This window comes from Peromyscus leucopus, chromosome 3, assembly GCF_004664715.2.
Source record: "Peromyscus leucopus breed LL Stock chromosome 3, UCI_PerLeu_2.1, whole genome shotgun sequence".
NCBI classification, from domain to species: Eukaryota; Metazoa; Chordata; class Mammalia; order Rodentia; family Cricetidae; genus Peromyscus; species Peromyscus leucopus.
In genome coordinates, this window is record NC_051065.1 from 119,728,359 (window position 1) to 119,745,649 (window position 17,291).

General features: G+C 37.7%; 1 protein-coding gene across 6 annotated transcripts in view; it reads left to right on the forward strand.

The window, feature by feature from the left end:
* Chl1 (cell adhesion molecule L1 like) overlaps positions 1 to 17,291 on the forward strand; it is a 206,536-nt gene that overhangs the window by 166,860 nt on the left and 22,385 nt on the right. For all 6 annotated transcript variants that reach the window (XM_028872713.2, XM_028872717.2, XM_028872716.2 and 3 more), the window contains 6 exons: positions 1,061 to 1,227; positions 2,548 to 2,713; positions 5,671 to 5,795; positions 10,084 to 10,185; positions 11,396 to 11,593; positions 12,667 to 12,737. In XM_028872713.2, the coding sequence (XP_028728546.1) occupies positions 1,061 to 1,227; positions 2,548 to 2,713; positions 5,671 to 5,795; positions 10,084 to 10,185; positions 11,396 to 11,593; positions 12,667 to 12,737 (829 nt within the window). The remainder of the gene's footprint in view (positions 1 to 1,060; positions 1,228 to 2,547; positions 2,714 to 5,670; positions 5,796 to 10,083; positions 10,186 to 11,395; positions 11,594 to 12,666; positions 12,738 to 17,291) is intronic.

Consider the following 17,291-nt stretch of genomic DNA (forward strand, 5'->3'; position numbering starts at 1 on the left):
AAAGATGAATTTGTTTTGTCAGTGATGGGACTATCTAAGGGTTGTTATGGTCCCTGGGCTGTCTGCTTGTTTATCTTAACATACAGCCAATTACACACTGAAGACTTTGCTAACATTCATTTTGATTTTAATAATAATGTTAAGTTTAAACTTATCACCATAAGCATATACCGTGTTAGTTGCTTTACTGATAAAGTTTGATTACTTCACTGTGACATTATTGTGTTATTCCTCTCCAGGGCCTAGAGTGAAAGAAGTGAGGTCAGGCTATGCAAAAATCAGAGTTGCATCTTGTCTAAGTCAACTGTGATGTTTTTCTTTTTGGTTTTGACCTTTAGGAATATTTGATTAAAATATTGCTTACCTTGATTTTTGAAAATGCTTTTACATTTTGCATCTGAGGCAAGTCCTGCGGGCCTCTCAACCTAGCCCTCACTTTGTAAAACCTGTGCCGGTGGCTCACTTGTCCTCTGCAACTGTGAGCACAAGCAATCACTTACTGTGAAATGCACGGGGTTAATCAAGCTGTGACAAGAAATGCTTGGAGAATGGATGAATGGTGGAGAAAATGAGCCTGAGGTTGATAGGGTAAATGTAATGCATGTCCACAGGAGAGGCAAGACTTCCTGGCTTATAATATTTCTGAATGACCAATGTTCTCCTAGGACAGTGGGAGGTTGGGAAGGTTCATTATCTGTTTCAATTACTAGCTTTCCCATTTGCTAGCCTGGAGCAATCATTAACTAAAGGCTTCACCATAAATAAGCCAGAAAATATTTATTAAGCTTTAGGACATATGTAAAGCAGTGCTAGAATCTATGAGGCAGACAGAGGCAACTGTCCAAGGTGGGAATTGGGGTCTTTTTAGCCATAGTCTGTTGGTCAGCCCTGATTTACATCCTGGACAGTTCTAGGAGAGAAAATAGTTGCTACAAAAAGATTTAAGATGGTCTACCAAGCACCCAAAGAAGGTGTGAGCCTAGATAACATCAGTGACCAGTATTTGAAGGGTACAGAATTGTGTCCTAATCCAAAATGACTCGTTTCTGCATCTCCACAGGGAAGTGGCTGATGAAGCACATCCCCTTGAAGGTCATCGGTACCATACCCATGAAAACGGCACACTGGAGATCTACAGAACTACTGAGGAAGATGCGGGATCATACTCTTGTTGGGTAGACAATGCAATGGGAAAAGCCGTCATCACAGCCAACTTGGATATTAGAAGTATTGTTATTTTGCCTTTGCTTTCATGAGTTCTCACATGGCTTTGGTTTCTCTCTGTTTTCTCAGAGAAAACAGTGTCATTTTGAGTACCTGTTGAAGGTCCTTTGATCATTTCTCAAAAGCCCTCCATTGTATTTCATCTGAAAAACTACTGGTAGTATGGCAGGATGTGATATCCGTGGATTGGGGCCATCTTAGCAGGTCACTGTGTATTGTTAGATTGTTAGTGGTAGATGACCACCTATATCTTAAGAAATTTCTATTTGGGTATATTTTCTTCCCCCCCCCCCCCATCCCCAGACAGGGTTTCTATGAAGAAACCTGTCCTGTAGTTTTGGTGCCTGTCCTGGATCTAGCTCTGTAGTCCAGGCTGGCCTTGAACTCACAGAGATCCGACTGGCTCTGCCTCCCTCGTGCTGGGATTAAAAGCATGCACCACCACCACCTGGCTTATTTGGGTATAGTTTCAATTCTATGTTTATTTATCTATACTAAATCAAGTAGTGAACTTGAGGTAGTACCAGTTTTGCTTGAGCATTCAACAAAATCATAGAAGTTTGATGCTAGAAAAAAAAAGCAGCCTGACAGCTTGGGCAGACTTTCTTTGTTCTCTTTAAACTAGGAACATCAACCAGGCTTTCCCCTTCAGTGAAGTCCTTGGAAGCTGCTTATAGACTCAGGCTTCACTGACATTTTTATTTTAATTTTTTAAAATCTTTTAGCTTCATGGTTTTGATAGCAGCAATTGCTTTTATCCTGAGTTATTATTCTCCCACATTCATTCAGCAAGAAACTCCACAAGTAAATATTCAATGTTTACAGTGTCCTCCCTCCTAAGCTCTGGGAGTACCTCTGAGTAGGAAAACAAGTGTTGGCCTCCCTTTTGCAGGGCTTATGTCTAATCCCCCATGTTTGTGTGGATAGCACATTTATACTAGGGCTTCACCATATCAGCTCGTGTTTCTGACTTAATAATAAGTATGTTAATATAAAATCAACTAACTTTCCAATTTTCCTTAAAACATGATTATATATCTGGATGATACACAATGAGAAATTATGTTGTTTTCAACCTCTAGAGATATTTGTCAGCTCACAATTTAGTTATTTACTTTAGCAAAGAATAGTAAGAAATCATGCTAATATTAGTTTGTGCTTGCACCTAAATTTTCTCAGGTTTAATGTTAGAAAGTTACAGTGTGACACATTGCATGTAAATTTGACAGCGTCATGACAATTTTAAGGTTATAGACATTGAATAACAAAGTGGACTGTGCTCTGTAGTTCTAACTCACCTTTGTTTGACTGAAAAACATACAGACGCTACAAAGCTCAGAGTTTCTCCAAAGAATCCTCGAATCCCCAAATCACACGTGCTTGAACTACACTGTGAAAGCCAGTGTGACTCACATTTGAAACACAGTTTGAAGTTGTCCTGGAGTAAAGATGGGGAGGTTTTCGAAATGAATGGCACAGAAGATGGCAGGTAAGTACACTGCTAGGGAACGACATTGGTGCATATGAATTTAAGATCTCACATTAGGAAAAAAAAAAACAAAAACAGTCCCCAAATTATTCACACTGCATTAAAGAACAAAAACCGATTCAAATGTCTCATTCTTCAAATCAATTCAGGAGGTCTTAAAATATCTGCTTTATTTATTTTATATGTTCTTCTTCTTGCTTGTGCTCATTTTTATGAAGCATGGTTTCTCCTCTCAGTGCAGGAAGGAGAAGTCAGATGAGAGATGCAGATTAGCTGCATAGGTTTAGGGGCTTCCCAAATCAGTGGGAAGACTGAAAGAGGAAGATGTTGCTGTTTTGGGAGGTTCTTGCTCATGGGCAGTACATCTGTTGTCCAGGTTTTTGAAAACTTCTGCCTCCTCCTCAGACACCCTGCCCCCCCCATCACCCCCCCCCCCCCCCCGCCGATGCCACAGGACAGGTTAACTGTTGCTACCCCATTGTCTGCCAGAGCCATTGTCCCCACTGCTTCCTAGAAGGGCAGTGTCCATTCCCTTCTATCTGCCAGTCTCACACGAGTTCTTCTCGCCCATAAAACCCCTTATCCTGTTATAACATATGGCCCGCATTAGCTGGCCCTTATATCTCTAGAAGTAGCTTGCAGAATCCTAGGCAGATACCAAAATCAGTGTGGTCAAGTGTGTTCTATAAAAGGGTGTTCTATTTGAATCTCGTGCCTTTATTCATGATGTAGGTTACATTTACAGCATTTTTAATAATCGATACAGTGGGAATGCTCAGCAAATAGTCACTCTACAGTGCGATTTAGAGAATAACAACAAGAAAGTGTACCTGTTCAGTACAGATGCAAATCTAAAAGACATTGTCCATCCATAATCAGTTGAATCTGTGAATGGAGAGTTCATGTGTATAAAGGCTAGAGCTGCATTTCTGAGTATTCTGAACAGGAGAAATACAGAACATAGAACAAAGAGGAAAGTTTGAATGGCTGTTGAGAATCACTGGCGTTTAAGGGCAACAAAAAGATAAAGGGATCAGTAGCATCCAATAGAATCAAAAGAGAAAGGCTGCTTTGTCTGTTAAATGGCACAAAGGTCAGTTCTGCCTCAGCTTCTATTGTCTTTGAGTAAGAGCTAGGAATTTATCATTTTGAAGTCAAATCTCATCTGAAGTTACATGGTAACTCAGAAGGTCTGGAAATAGCCCAAGTTCTCTTTTGATGAGATCTCAGCAGAGTCTTGGTTTAAAAAAAAATGGATTAAAACTCAGTGGTTTTCAAATCTCAATGTTGGGCCTTAAGGGATTTGTGCCCTCACACTATCTGCTAGATGTCCTTCTACCTCTACATTTATAACATGACTCAATGGAAAGGAACAAAAATCTGGAGCATACGATTATAGTGAATTAAGATTTGATGGTCTTAGAAAATATAAGAGACAGATCATTGTTCACTATTCTTTTTTGGACAATTCATTCATCATTTCTCTAGTCGGTTTCTTTCCTGGCTGCCACTTACTTGGCCTCATTGTCTTAATATCTGTGTATATGTATATATGCCATTTCTCTTTGCAAAGGCATTAGTTTCAGTTGTGACCCCTAACTTATTATAGTGGGATTCTTCCCCACAAACAACTAGTAGTACTGACTGGCAAATTCTCATTATACAAATTGATGTAAGAACGAGGGGCACTACCTCCAGCCAAAGTCAGTCACATATCATTCAGTTTTGCTTTCTAGTCTTCAAAAATTTTCAGTTTATTAATTTAACATTAAAATTTTCAATTATATAAGGCTGTCATCCTTTTCATAAAAAAGCCATTGCTTACAGTATTTTTCAACTAATAGCTATTATTGTGACTATATTTTAAATTCAATAGTACTTTATGTAAAAAATATGAGGATTCATGTTGATAATATGTCTATACGTCTAGAGTAAAAAATAAAAATGAAAAAAATGACTTTTGTATGACAAACTATTGCAAACTAGCAAAATACATAAAAATGAATTTTAAAAAAAGCTACTTGAAATGATTTGCAGAAAGAAGTACAGGACTGCCACCTAGTGTTCAAATACATTAAATGCTTCCATTATTACATCTTGGAAGTAGAGGACAGGGAAACATTAAAAAAGATATTGTCCTCAGTGCATTAGCTGGCTGTTTGGAACCTGGGGCTTATACAGGGACACTTGGCTCAGCCTGGGAGGAGGGGATTGGACCTGCCTGGACTGAATCTACCAGGCTGAACTCAATCCCCAGGGTAGTCTTTGCCCTGGAGGAGATGGGAAAGGGGAGGGGCACCAGAGTGGGGAGAAGAAGGGAATCCGTGGCTAGTATATTAAATTATAAAATTTAAAAAAAGATATTGTGTGATTCTATCATAATATTATGGTTCTATAGAACTGGGTAGGGTTCTAGAATCTTCTTTTTTCAGAAGCATCCTCATTGATTCTGTATGAGATTTCCTCATATAATAATAATTATATAAACACCAACACTTGGGAGGCAGAGGCAAGGTGGATCTCTGTGAGTTCCAGGCCAGCCTGGTAAAGAAAGAGCTCCAGGACAGCCTGGGAACCAGGGAGGTTACACAGAGAAAACCTGTCTTTAAAAACTGAAAACCAAAAATCACAAAATCCTAGCTCTGTTAGTGTGATATGTTTCTTAAATACGGCAGCCAGCCCAGACTTCCATCACAACCTGTGGATTGGATTTTGTAATTTGTTAAAATGTGATTCCATTTAATACTGTGTAGTCATGTGTATATACTGTGAGACTGTATTCCCAGTTTTCATCTGTGACCTTCTCTGGTAACATTTGCATTGTTTGAACTGTTTTCATCACTCTGCCTGGAATCATTTACCTTAAAGGAACTTGCATCATGTGTTGCTAAAGGACTGTATTTCTGCTGTTGGAGATATTCATCATGTACTTTGTGTTTGCCCTCTGCCCCCAACAGAATAGTGATTGATGGAGCTAATCTGACCATATCTAACATCTCGGTAGAAGATCAGGGTATTTATTCCTGTTCTGCTCAAACTGCTCTTGATAGCATTTCTGAGAAAACTCAAGTAACCGTCCTCGGTAAGTGAAAACAGAATCTCTGCACATGCTTCCTGTGAGCACTTGACTTCCCTTGTTTCTAGGTATTAAAGCCACTGATTTCTTGAGCCTCTGCTCTTTAAGTAAAATTTGGTTTTCTGTTTGTTTGTTTGTTTGTTTGAACTGCAACTTCATTTTTAAATTATTTCTACTCTTCTCACATAAAAGAAATTAATTAATGCTTAATGCCTTTTCCCTATTTGGGAAGTTTGCCAGTAGCAGCAGGAGATAAGCGATGCTGGCAGTGGAAAGAAAAACAAAGGTCTCAATCCACCCATTACTAATGTTCAGAGAAGTGGGGCTGAGAATGGAAGAGGACTCCATTTAAGACTGGAGAATGGGAGTGTCCAGTGGTCAATACCTGGTGTTTATAGTCTACACCAGAACCTTAGGTTGAGCTCCCAAGGCCCCAGGAAGCTGAGCACAGACATTAAGTATTCGGTAAAGGAACATCTTTGATTTTTTTAATTACTAATTGGAAAACAGTGTGCACACTTCGCTAGTGCAATCAATGCAATTAGCCCTGAAATCACCAGAGTTTTTAGCCCTCAGACCATTCTGCTGGCTGCTTTCCAATTGCCTTTCTCCATTGACTCACCACCAGCTCTTCCATCTGCAAGCCTGCTCTGTAAAGACAACAGCAGCAAACCATTTAAGCTGTAGTTTTCCTTTGATGCAGGTGTAACATCCTGAGAAGTATGGAGGGCAATCATACCCCTTCTTCTCTCCCTGTATGTAGGCTTGCTGAATCTCACTGCCAAAGTCACAGTTCTTCCAGAAAGGCTTTTCCTAAACAATTCCTTCTCAAGGGATTTTCCTACCATTAGAATTTCAAGCCAACCTCAAAAAACAGGCTCTGGATACTTTTTTTTTTCATGGATACCACATGCATTTAAGAAGGACTTCCCTGCTAACATCTTTGACATTTCCTAGTGTAATGAGCTAAATATTACCTGAGATGGCCCACTACTGACAGCTTACAATTCCCTTCTATGGGAAGTGAGTAAGCTGGTGTTGGATTCCTTTATATGAAGCCAATAGCTGCTAAGTTGAGGCCAATGTAGTACATCTTATATCATAGAAAGTATAGACTTGGCTCGGTGGGTGAGATTTTAGCTCTAGGTAAGTGAGTTTCCTCGGGACTCTGCAAGTGGAAATATTTCATTCTCTGGTAGCTATTCCAGCAGTATTTGCAAGTCACAGAAGCTGAGTATCTGGCAAGCTGCATCTCAGGTGTCATGAGTACAGAGCATCTGGACACATGAGCTTTCAACCTCCATATTTTGAGTGATGGCAGCAAGGAAAGGTTGGCTTTTTGCTGTCAGCGCCCACCTTCTGAGTTTCATTGCAAATATTAAAATTCACCCTCATATTAGTCTTCCTCTTTTTTTTTTTTTTTTTTTTTTTTTTTTTTGAACAGGGTTTCTTTTCTTTGTAGTTTTGGTGCCTGTCCTGGATCTCACTCTGTAGACTAAGCTGGCCTTGAACTCACAGAGATGTGCCTGGCTCTGCCTCCCTAGTGCTGGGATTAAAGGCGTGCACCAACAGCCAGGTGGAGGTGGCACAGGCCGGCGGCGGTGGCATCACAACCACCCAGCTAGTAGCTATGACCATAGATACCATTTATGTTCTTGGTACTCTCCTAACAATTTAATAAAGAATTTTAGATAAGATAGGATAACTTTTTAAAACTGCTTCCTTGGTTTTAAATTATATTTTATTTAGTTTTAATTTTTGATTAAAATATATCAATAATTGACCATAAAATTAGTCATAGGTGTAGCTCCTAGAATATTTTATCCTAGAAAACAGTGTTTTAAAACCTAGACATAAACAAATTTGTTTAGAAGTTATTTCCAGAAGTTTTAGTATAAAATATTTTAAGAAGCAGTTTTCAAAGCCTTTGTTCTTCTGGTTCCATGTCATGGCTGGCTGAAGAAGTCAGATTTTCATCTCAAGTGAAACATGGTAATTGGGATCGGCGAGGAAACCGCAGGATGTGTTGGATTCTTAGCAAATCCCAAAGAGAAAAGTAAATTCTCCAAGCTGGCAATTATAGAACACTGTTGAAGAAACACATTTTGTGAGGAGAGAGGACTGGGTGTGGTTTGTACACCCCTGGCAAGCAGTCTGATCACGAAGCCCTCTCCTGGGGAAACATTTCCTTATTTAAGTCCTTGACCTTGGAATAGAGTCATGTGCCAAACTTTAAAAGTAAGCATGTTGCTTTCTGAACTATAAACAAAGCTTTTTGTAAATGTACATTCAACAAGAATTTGCCAAATAGTGAAGGCAAGCATGGCAATAGCTTTACTGTCTCCTCCAAGCTAAAGCATATGTTCTTGAATACTTGAGAATATTAGAGCAAATTTTAAACTAAAGTTTAAGATAACATTTTCTTTTTACCATGGAGACATACATATATCATATATATGATATAACCATGTATCTTAACACTTAAATATTTGTCATTGCTTTTGATTTATCGGTTTCTGTTACACTTACCAGTGCCCAATATGCATCTTCTATTATACAATTATTTCCCACATTTTGCAGAAACCAGGCCAACATCCTATAAAAGCTGTTATAACACATGTACAACTGACTATCACTAATTATAATAAAATCCCAAATCAATTGCAGAAGAGCCATGCAAAGTTCATGGTCCCTGTCTTGTTTATCTATAACCATAGGGCACAATTTTTATTCATTTAATAGAATAATTATATGCATGGTTGAAATGACAATATGTTTTTCAATTTCTCATTTAGTCACAAAACACTTATGTGCAAGGCATCATGCACAATACAAAGATTAGTAAGACAATCCCTTCTCCTAAAGATACTCTAGTCCCACAGAGAAGAGCCTGGCACATAGATCAGGATGAACTGGAGGAAATCAGTGATCTACCAGAGACCCATCATATCTCCTAAACTTGACCATATATAATCATCACATAGGCAAGAAATTTGCAAGTGCTCATTCTGATCATCCCTCCTTCAGTAAACCAGACATGAAGAATAGATGCCATTCATTGTTAAATATTCTTCTCCAGACATTTCCAATGCCCTGTCAGTCAAGTGTGGTCTTTTGAGAACAGTTGTGTCCAACAGGGAAATAGTTATGAAGAAGACTTCATTTGAAATAGAAGCTCTAGGGCTGCCGAGATGTGTACAGCTCAGTGGTCTCAGAAGGGAAGGGAGACTGTGGGTGTCTCTGAGCCTGGGAATCAGGGCAGCAAAGCAGCAATCTGCTTTCTTTATAGCTGTCTTTTGTTTCCACCCCAAGTATTAAGATCATGTTTGTTTATAAAGAAACACAGTACAGCTAAGCTTGGACAAATTCTCAGGTAGGTGTAGCAAGTGTTCCCATCTGACTTTTTGGACCACCAGCCTGCAAATAATGATGGAGAGACTTATTATTAATTATGAAAGTTTGGCCTTTAGCTCAGACTTGTTCCCAACTAGCTCTTATAACTTAAATTAACCTGCTTTTATTAATCTACATTCTGCCGTGTGGCTTTTAGCTTTCTTTCACTCTGCATGTCCGACTCCTTCCATGTCTTGCTGGCATCTGTCTCATGCCTAGATTCATTTCCTCTCCCTCTCTCTCCCTGAAATCCCACCTATCTTCTTTTACCTTGCTACTAGCCATTCATTTCTTTATTAAACCATTCAGAAAGCACCTTGGCAAAGACACATCTTCACAATGTACAAAAAGATTATCCCACAACAGATAGTTTCTTGATATTTTGTTTTATTAATATTTTTTTGCATCACTGACAAAAGTAAAATATTTTCAGGACTCAGCTTCTCTTTGAATCAGTGCCCAAGAGAGGCAAACACTCTGACTAAATAAAATAACATAGAAAAGAGGCCTGCTTTTTTTATCAGGGGAGGTGGAGGCATGGGACTGCGGGGGAGGGAGGTGGGAGAGAACTGGGAGGAGTAGAGGGAGGGGAAGCTGTGGTCGGGTATAAGAGAAGAATAATAAAACAAATGTGCTTTCTAAACTTTAAAGAATCATAAGTGTATAAAAAGACTATTTTAACATCAGCCTAGTTCATCCTCAGAGTGGAGAGTTTACAGATAAATTGGAAGCTTTGACTATTAATTCCTCTCAGGAAGCTGAACTTGGCTGATGACCAATGATCTTGACATCCCTTGAAAAAGGTGGTGCCTGCCACATGGAACCATCTCTGCTCTGGCACCCTCAGTTCTCCTGTAAGCTGTTCACTGTCATGTTACAGCTATCTTTTGTTATTGACTAGGTGTTCCAGATCCTCCAGGAAACCTTCTTTTGTCAGAAAGACAAAACAGGAGTGTCCGGCTATCCTGGGAAGCTGGAGATGACCACAACAGCAATATCAGCGGTAGGAAGATTTGAAATGACCTTCATCTTTACCCAACAGAGTAAAATTAATATCATAGCTATTTTAATTTCCATTGGTAGATTATCTTTCTTTTTTAATTAGACTTGTGTGTTATTAGTGTGTGTGTGTGTGTGTGTGTATGTGTATGTGTGTGTGTGTCTTTTTATATGTCTGTGTACCACATGAGTGAAGTACCTGTGGATGTCATAAGAAGACATTGTATTGTCTGGAACTAGAGTTACAGACGATTGTGGGCTGTTGTGTAGGTGCTGGAAACTGAATCTTGTCTTTTGTAAGAGCAGCAAATGCTATTAACTATTGAGCAATTTCTCCAGCTCCTGGATTAACCTTCTTAAAATACTACTATAAACTGTATTTAATTACTTAATTTTTTAAAGTTTTTGCACAAGTATGTATTATGCCTTGACCATACCCTCCTCATACTGTCCTAACTTCTCTTCTACTGACCATTTCTTATTTATACCTTTTGACCTATCTGGCTTGGCAATGTTAATTCTACTTTCATGTCACATACATGTACATGATTTTATGTGCTTATATGAAATCTAAGAACCACAAATGAAAATGGACAGATAATTTTTCCTTCCTGAGATTGGCTTAATTTACTTAAGATGATTTTCTTTACTTTTACTCATATTCTTGTAAATGACATTACTTTTTTCTTCAACTTTTTTTGTTGTTTTTGTTGTATATGTGTTGTATGCAAGTTCCTGTGTATACAGATGTGTGTGTGCGCGTGCGTGCGTGCGTGCGTGTGCGTGTGCGTGTGCATGTGCGTGTGTGTGTGTGTGTGTGTGTGTGTGTGTGTATGTAAGTCAGAAGTCAACCTTGGGTTTCACTCCTTAATATTGGGTGGTACTGATTTGTTTGACTGTTTTTGAGGCAGGATCTCTCATTGGCCTGTGACTTATCCAGTAGATGAGACTAGCTGCCTAGGAACTTTAGGGATTCTCTTGTTTCCACCTTCCCCTTACTGATTACAAATGTACACCACCAGCTTTTTTATGTGGGTTTGAGAAATGAACACAGCGCTTCACGCTTTGAAGGAAAATGCTTTTTACTGTTCTGTCAGTACCAATAATCACTTCCCTTTTTCTTCTGTTTTGAGCATTTAATATGGCAAATAAATCTTAGTAGATCTTCAACAAATTCAATATTATCTAATGGTTTGATCCTGTTCTTACCTCAGAGTACATTATAGAATTTGAAGGGAACAGAGAGGAACCTGGGAAGTGGCAGGAGCTAACTAGAGTCCAAGGAGAAGAAACAGAGGCTGTGTTATCTTTGGCTCCATATGTGAGATATCAGTTCAGGGTCATAGCTGTGAATGAAGTGGGGAGAAGTCATGCCAGCCGTCCATCGGACCATCATGAAACTCCACCAGCAGGTATGGAGGTCTCTTTGTTTTTGAACATATTTCTTTTAAAAAAAAAGATCAAACATGTAATGTAGGATTTTCAATTCCTCCAAATAATTTGAAAAGTTCTATAAATTAGCAATGTAAAATATTGGAAGTGCATTTTAATTTTTAGAGTTGTGTAATTATTTGATAGTGAACAGAAGATTGGCATTGGGGTATGGTATTTGAAAAAAACATTACTCTGAACAGTTTTCAATATAGCTAAATATCACAGTTGAAGCGTATTTCATCATGTAAATTCTAAATGGAAGTTCAATATACAGAGAAAGCCATGGACTCATTTCCAAAGAAATGTTTTTAGCTCATATGAAATCTTTTAAAATTTTAAAACTGTGTGCTAGTGTTACATCTTATGCATTTGGCATTTTTATTTCCATACTTATCTAAATCATCAGTATATTTTTATGAATAATCAATAGAGACATTGTAAACAATATATATTACAGAATTAGCATTGGGCAGTGTCATGGTTTAATATGGTGTTTGCTTTTCCTCGAGTAAATTAAGCATGTTGCCCACATGATTTTAGTTTATACTGGACTCAGTGTTAAAATTTTTGTTAGGATGTTTCTAATAAAATGCATCTGCCTGAATTTATTTCATGTGTGTATTGCATGCTATATCAATTTGATATCCATAAAAGTTGCTTGTTGATGTTGATACATGAATTTCAATTTCATTTTCTAGAGGTATATATTCACATCATATACATATCTCAATAATTCTGATAAAAAAGTACAGTTTGAAAATGAAAACAAGTATATTAAATCAGGATTAGAATTTTAATTAGTAGGCTTAAATTTAAGGTATATGTAGTAAATCATGTACTATCCACAGTATAGCAAATACAGCACTCTGAGAGTGTTGTTTTACTCCTTTTAATAAAATGTATCATCTTCATAGCAATGAGATTTATTGAAATTAATAAATATAAAATATTTAATTATTGGGTGTTTGAGGGGCTGGGTGGAGTTATATGATGTTTAGCCAACTGGTTACTAAAAAATATAAAGATATTTTTAATGCTTGTCATTTCTCAGCTCCGGACAAGAATCCACAGAACATCAGGGTTCAAGCATCCCAACCCAAGGAGATGATTATAAAATGGGAGGTGTGTATTCCCTAAGATGTTATTTTGCTTTCCTTGGCTATTCCTTTTAACTAGGCTTGCCAACTGTAATGACACAACAGTATTTTTTAAAAGCAATGGAATAAGACTAGGAACTAAAACTAAATTTGGATTAGTTGTCAGTGCTGTAAGGTCACAGTGATTAGAAATTGCTATAAAATGGGATTAGAGATGTAGCAAGAGAAAGAGAGCTTGGGCTCAGTTCCAAGAGCTGGAAAACAAACAGGAATGAGTGTAAAATGGGGATTAATTCTGGAAAAAAGATTTAATGACAGATAAACAAATTAATCAAGATGAAATCTGATAGGGAAAATTTCAAATTTCTAGTAATTTATTTCAAGTATTTTAGATACTTTCACCATTAAAATATAGTAAAAAAAAATACTCTCACCATATGGTCTAATAAATATTATGAAATACCCTTCTCCAAATAGGTGCCATGGGTCTTATAGGCATTTACTTCTAATTCCGATTATAACCTCATCATTTCTCTGCTTTAGACACAGAGACTGAGGGCCTTCCTTTCTTCACACTGTTAGAAACAGATGACCAGGAAATGTTGCTAAAACAAAGCACTCTGACTTTGGCAAAACAATTTATATCTGCTGAGATAGCATCCATGATAATATTATTTCAATATATAATTCGCAAGTTTCTTCTGGAACTAGGGTTATATAGTAGATGAATCAACTGGGCCTGGGCGCCCCACAGTCTTTTGTTCTCTGCATTTTGCCTGGTTGTCATTTTCTCCTGTTGCAAAGAGAAGTTTCTTTGATGAAGGGTGAGAGCTGTACTCATCTGCAGGTATACGGATAGATATTAAGAATGCAGCTAGGAATTGTTTGTTTAGTGAATTGGTGGTAGTAGGTTCTGCACTAAGATATATGACCTCACTATCCCCAGGAGGCTGGCTAAGTTTCTAGCATCAGGGATGATTTCTGTCTTGCTGGGTGGGCCTTAGGATCCATCTGTAAACAAATAACTACAGGCAACTAGAGAATGCTGAGTAGAAGAAACAGTCTTCCCCATGGGTGAAATAGTCTTCCCCTAAGTAGTTATCTAATGCCAAGAGGTCAGTCCTGAAATATATGCATACAAGTTAAACTAAACAGATTAAACAAGTTGTGTGTGTGTGTGTGTATAGTGTGTGTGTGTGTGTGTGTGTGTGTGTGTGTGTGTGTGTGTGTGTGTGAAGGTAAAACAATAGCAAATTAAAAAAAAGAAGCTATGATGCTGAGAGGGAGTGAGGCAGGGGGTCCCTGGGAGAGGTTGGAGAGAAGAAAGAGAAATTGATGTAATTCTATTTTACTAAAAAATTATTATATTAACACATGGATTTAGGTCATCAAAAGGACTTATTTTTAAAAAAATAGCTCTTGCTTGATAGTTTTTGTTCGTTTTTTCTAAACATATTTAAATAAATTTTAAAATTTATTTCAATAACATAACTAGCTTCAAAGTAAAATGTATAAGTAACACCTAAACAGCAAGTAAGTGAATGAATTCACCCAGGCATCAAATGAAAGCAGGGAAGTAGGAAGTTCTTCAGTTGCTAACTTAACTACCCAGGGCATTCAACTCCCAAGTGCTAAAGGTTTAATTATATGAATTAAAAGTTTCACAAGAAAAAGAATCCACTTATATTTAAAATTAAACTAAAGAGAATTAAATGGAAAATTAAGGAAACAATGAACATTGTTTAGAAAATGTGCTGTATTCTTAGAAATTGGTAGAAGGGAGAATCTTAACTACTCTCACCACACAAAGATACATATGTATGACACAGTGAAAACTTATGTGATTTTTACCATTTTTATAGTCTACAATATAAATATATTCAAAATAACATGTGCTCTACACTAAGTACACACAATTTCTGAGTTGGTAACAATAGCATAGGCTTCTCAGGTCCTTCTGAGGACTTCTGTGGGTTCTTATGTCCCTAATTTAACAGTGTCTTTCTAGAGAGCTCTTCATTCTGGTCAGGCTGGATGAGAGAGGAAAGGCTAGTGGCCTCTTCACCTGATTCATCATTGCTTTTCTGAGACTTAACTTTCCTTATGTTATTTGAACATTATGAAAGTCTTTTTGTTTTGTTTTTGTTTTTCTTGTTGACTATTGCCTCAAAGCAAAATACAAAATTCCTTCAGAATCCCGGGGACCAAATAGTTGGCAACATAACTAAGTAATTATTCTTAACACTGGCACAGTTTACTTTAAACTTTGTCAGAGAACACTATTAAATTTACCTTCTTTCTTGGAGCAAAATATGAGCAAACTTAATAATATTAACTTATATACTTATTGTCAGTAAGGATTGAGAAAAATATAATTATAGATTGTGGTTTGGACCTAAAAGCTTGTATCAGTGACTAGAGAGTTGACTTGGTGATTTAGAACACATACTGTCTTATAGAAAACTGAGTTTTTTAGCCCAGCACCCATGACAGATGCCCCACATCCTTCTGTAATCTTTGTGTGTGTGTGTGTGTGTGTGTGTGTGTGTGTGTGTGTGTTTCCTCAAATTTTCTTTTTTAAATTTTTTTTCATTTTTCTTTATTAAGAAATTTTCTACTCACTCCACATACTATCCACAGATCCCCCCTCCTCCCACCCCCAGTCCTCTTTCCCTAGCCACCCCATATCCCCACATCCCCCAAATCGAGGTCTCCCATGGGGAGTCAACAGAACCCAGCACACTGAGCCTAGGCAGGTCCAAGCCCCTTCCCACTGCACCAAGGCTGTGCAAGGTGTCACACCACAGGCACCGGGCTCCAGAAGCCTGCCCATAGACCAAGGACAGATCCTGATCCCCCTGCCTGGGTGCCCCCAACAATGCAAGCCAAACAACCATCTTCCGTATCCAGAGGGCCTAGTCCAGTCCCATGGGGGCTCCACAGCTACCCTTCCACAGTTCATCTAATGTGGCCGGTCATCTCAGAACGTCCTCCCAACTATGTTCATAACAGCATTATTTGTAATAGCAAGAACCTGGAAACAACCTAGATGCCCCTCAACTGAAGAATGGATAAAGAAAACATGGCACATATACACAATGGAGTACTATTCAGTGTTGCTGGAGGGCTTCTCTCCAGGTTCCACCAAGCCCCGCAGTCCCACAATCCATTTATAAAATAATCACTCAGACGCTTATATCATTTATAAACTGTGGCCGTGGCAGGCTTCTTGTTAACTGTTCTTTTATCTTAAATTAACCCATTTTTATAAATCTATACCTTGCCACGTGGCTGGTGGCTTACCAGAGTCTTTACATGCTGCTTGTCCTGGCAGTAGCTGCAGTGTCTCTCCCCCCTTCTTCCTGTTTCCCCAATTCTACTCTCTCTTTGTCCCACCTATACTTCCTGTCTGGTCACTGGCCATCAGTGTTTTATTTCTATAGAATGATATCCACAGCACTTCCCCTTTTCTTCTTTTTTTAAAAAGGAAGGTTTTAACTTTAACATAGTAAAATTACATATAACAAAACAATTATCAAGCAAGAATTACAGTTACAATATTAAAGAAGATGTCCTATCTATCTTATATTTGTGAGTTTAAGGTTTTATATCTAACTTATCTTTTATCATAACTGAGGAAATTATAACTATCTAGTCTTTAACCACATCAAAGACCTGAGAAGGAACATAAAGGTACCTGAGAAATGGTAGATGGATGCAAGCAACTTTCGGGAATCTTGCAAGAGTAGACCAACACAGCTGGCAGCCTGGACAGTCACCTAATGTTTCTCAGCATTGTTGGTGCATTCAAATTGGCTACAAGCCTATAGTATTTGACAGATCATCTTCAGAAGCAGGAATTTTGAAAGACCATCTTACCCTGTCTTGGCAGAGTACAGTGGTCACTTTCCTTGTGTCCCGCTTGTCCAGGAAGGACAGCATTGTATTCGTACTGTCAGCCGTCAAGGCAAGGGCAGTTCTTTGCCCAGTAGGCCATTTTGTGCCAAGAAGACAAACTTCCAAATGGAAATGTCTTAGAAGCCCAACATTCTCTCGGGATCAAATTGGTGCAGCCAGGAGCAATTGTGTCTCATGTCAACAGAATTCTAAGTTATTTAAATGTTATATTCTCTAGGTCTATGAAGTGTTTGAAGATTACCTATCTATCTGAAATATATCTATGTATACCTAGAAGACTTAACTAACATGGTTACAAATATGATTATCATAAATGACTAATTATTAATCTATTTTTAATTATCCATTACAATTTTAAATGAGTTACATAAACATAATACCTCAAACAAGAATATATATATATATATGTATATATATATATATATATATACAGTATAACAAAATTAACTTCAAGTTTGTATCAATAAACTAAAATTTATACCAATGTAAAACATTTTAAACAAGTTTTTCTTTAAAAGTAGGTTGATTAATCTATCCTTTTATCTTATCATCTCTATATCCTCCTATATATCTATATCATATCCCCTTTTCTTTTTTAGAAATAGATCACATTTATAATCAACCTGTTTTAAATAAAAATATTGGTTTTTCTCTGTCCCAC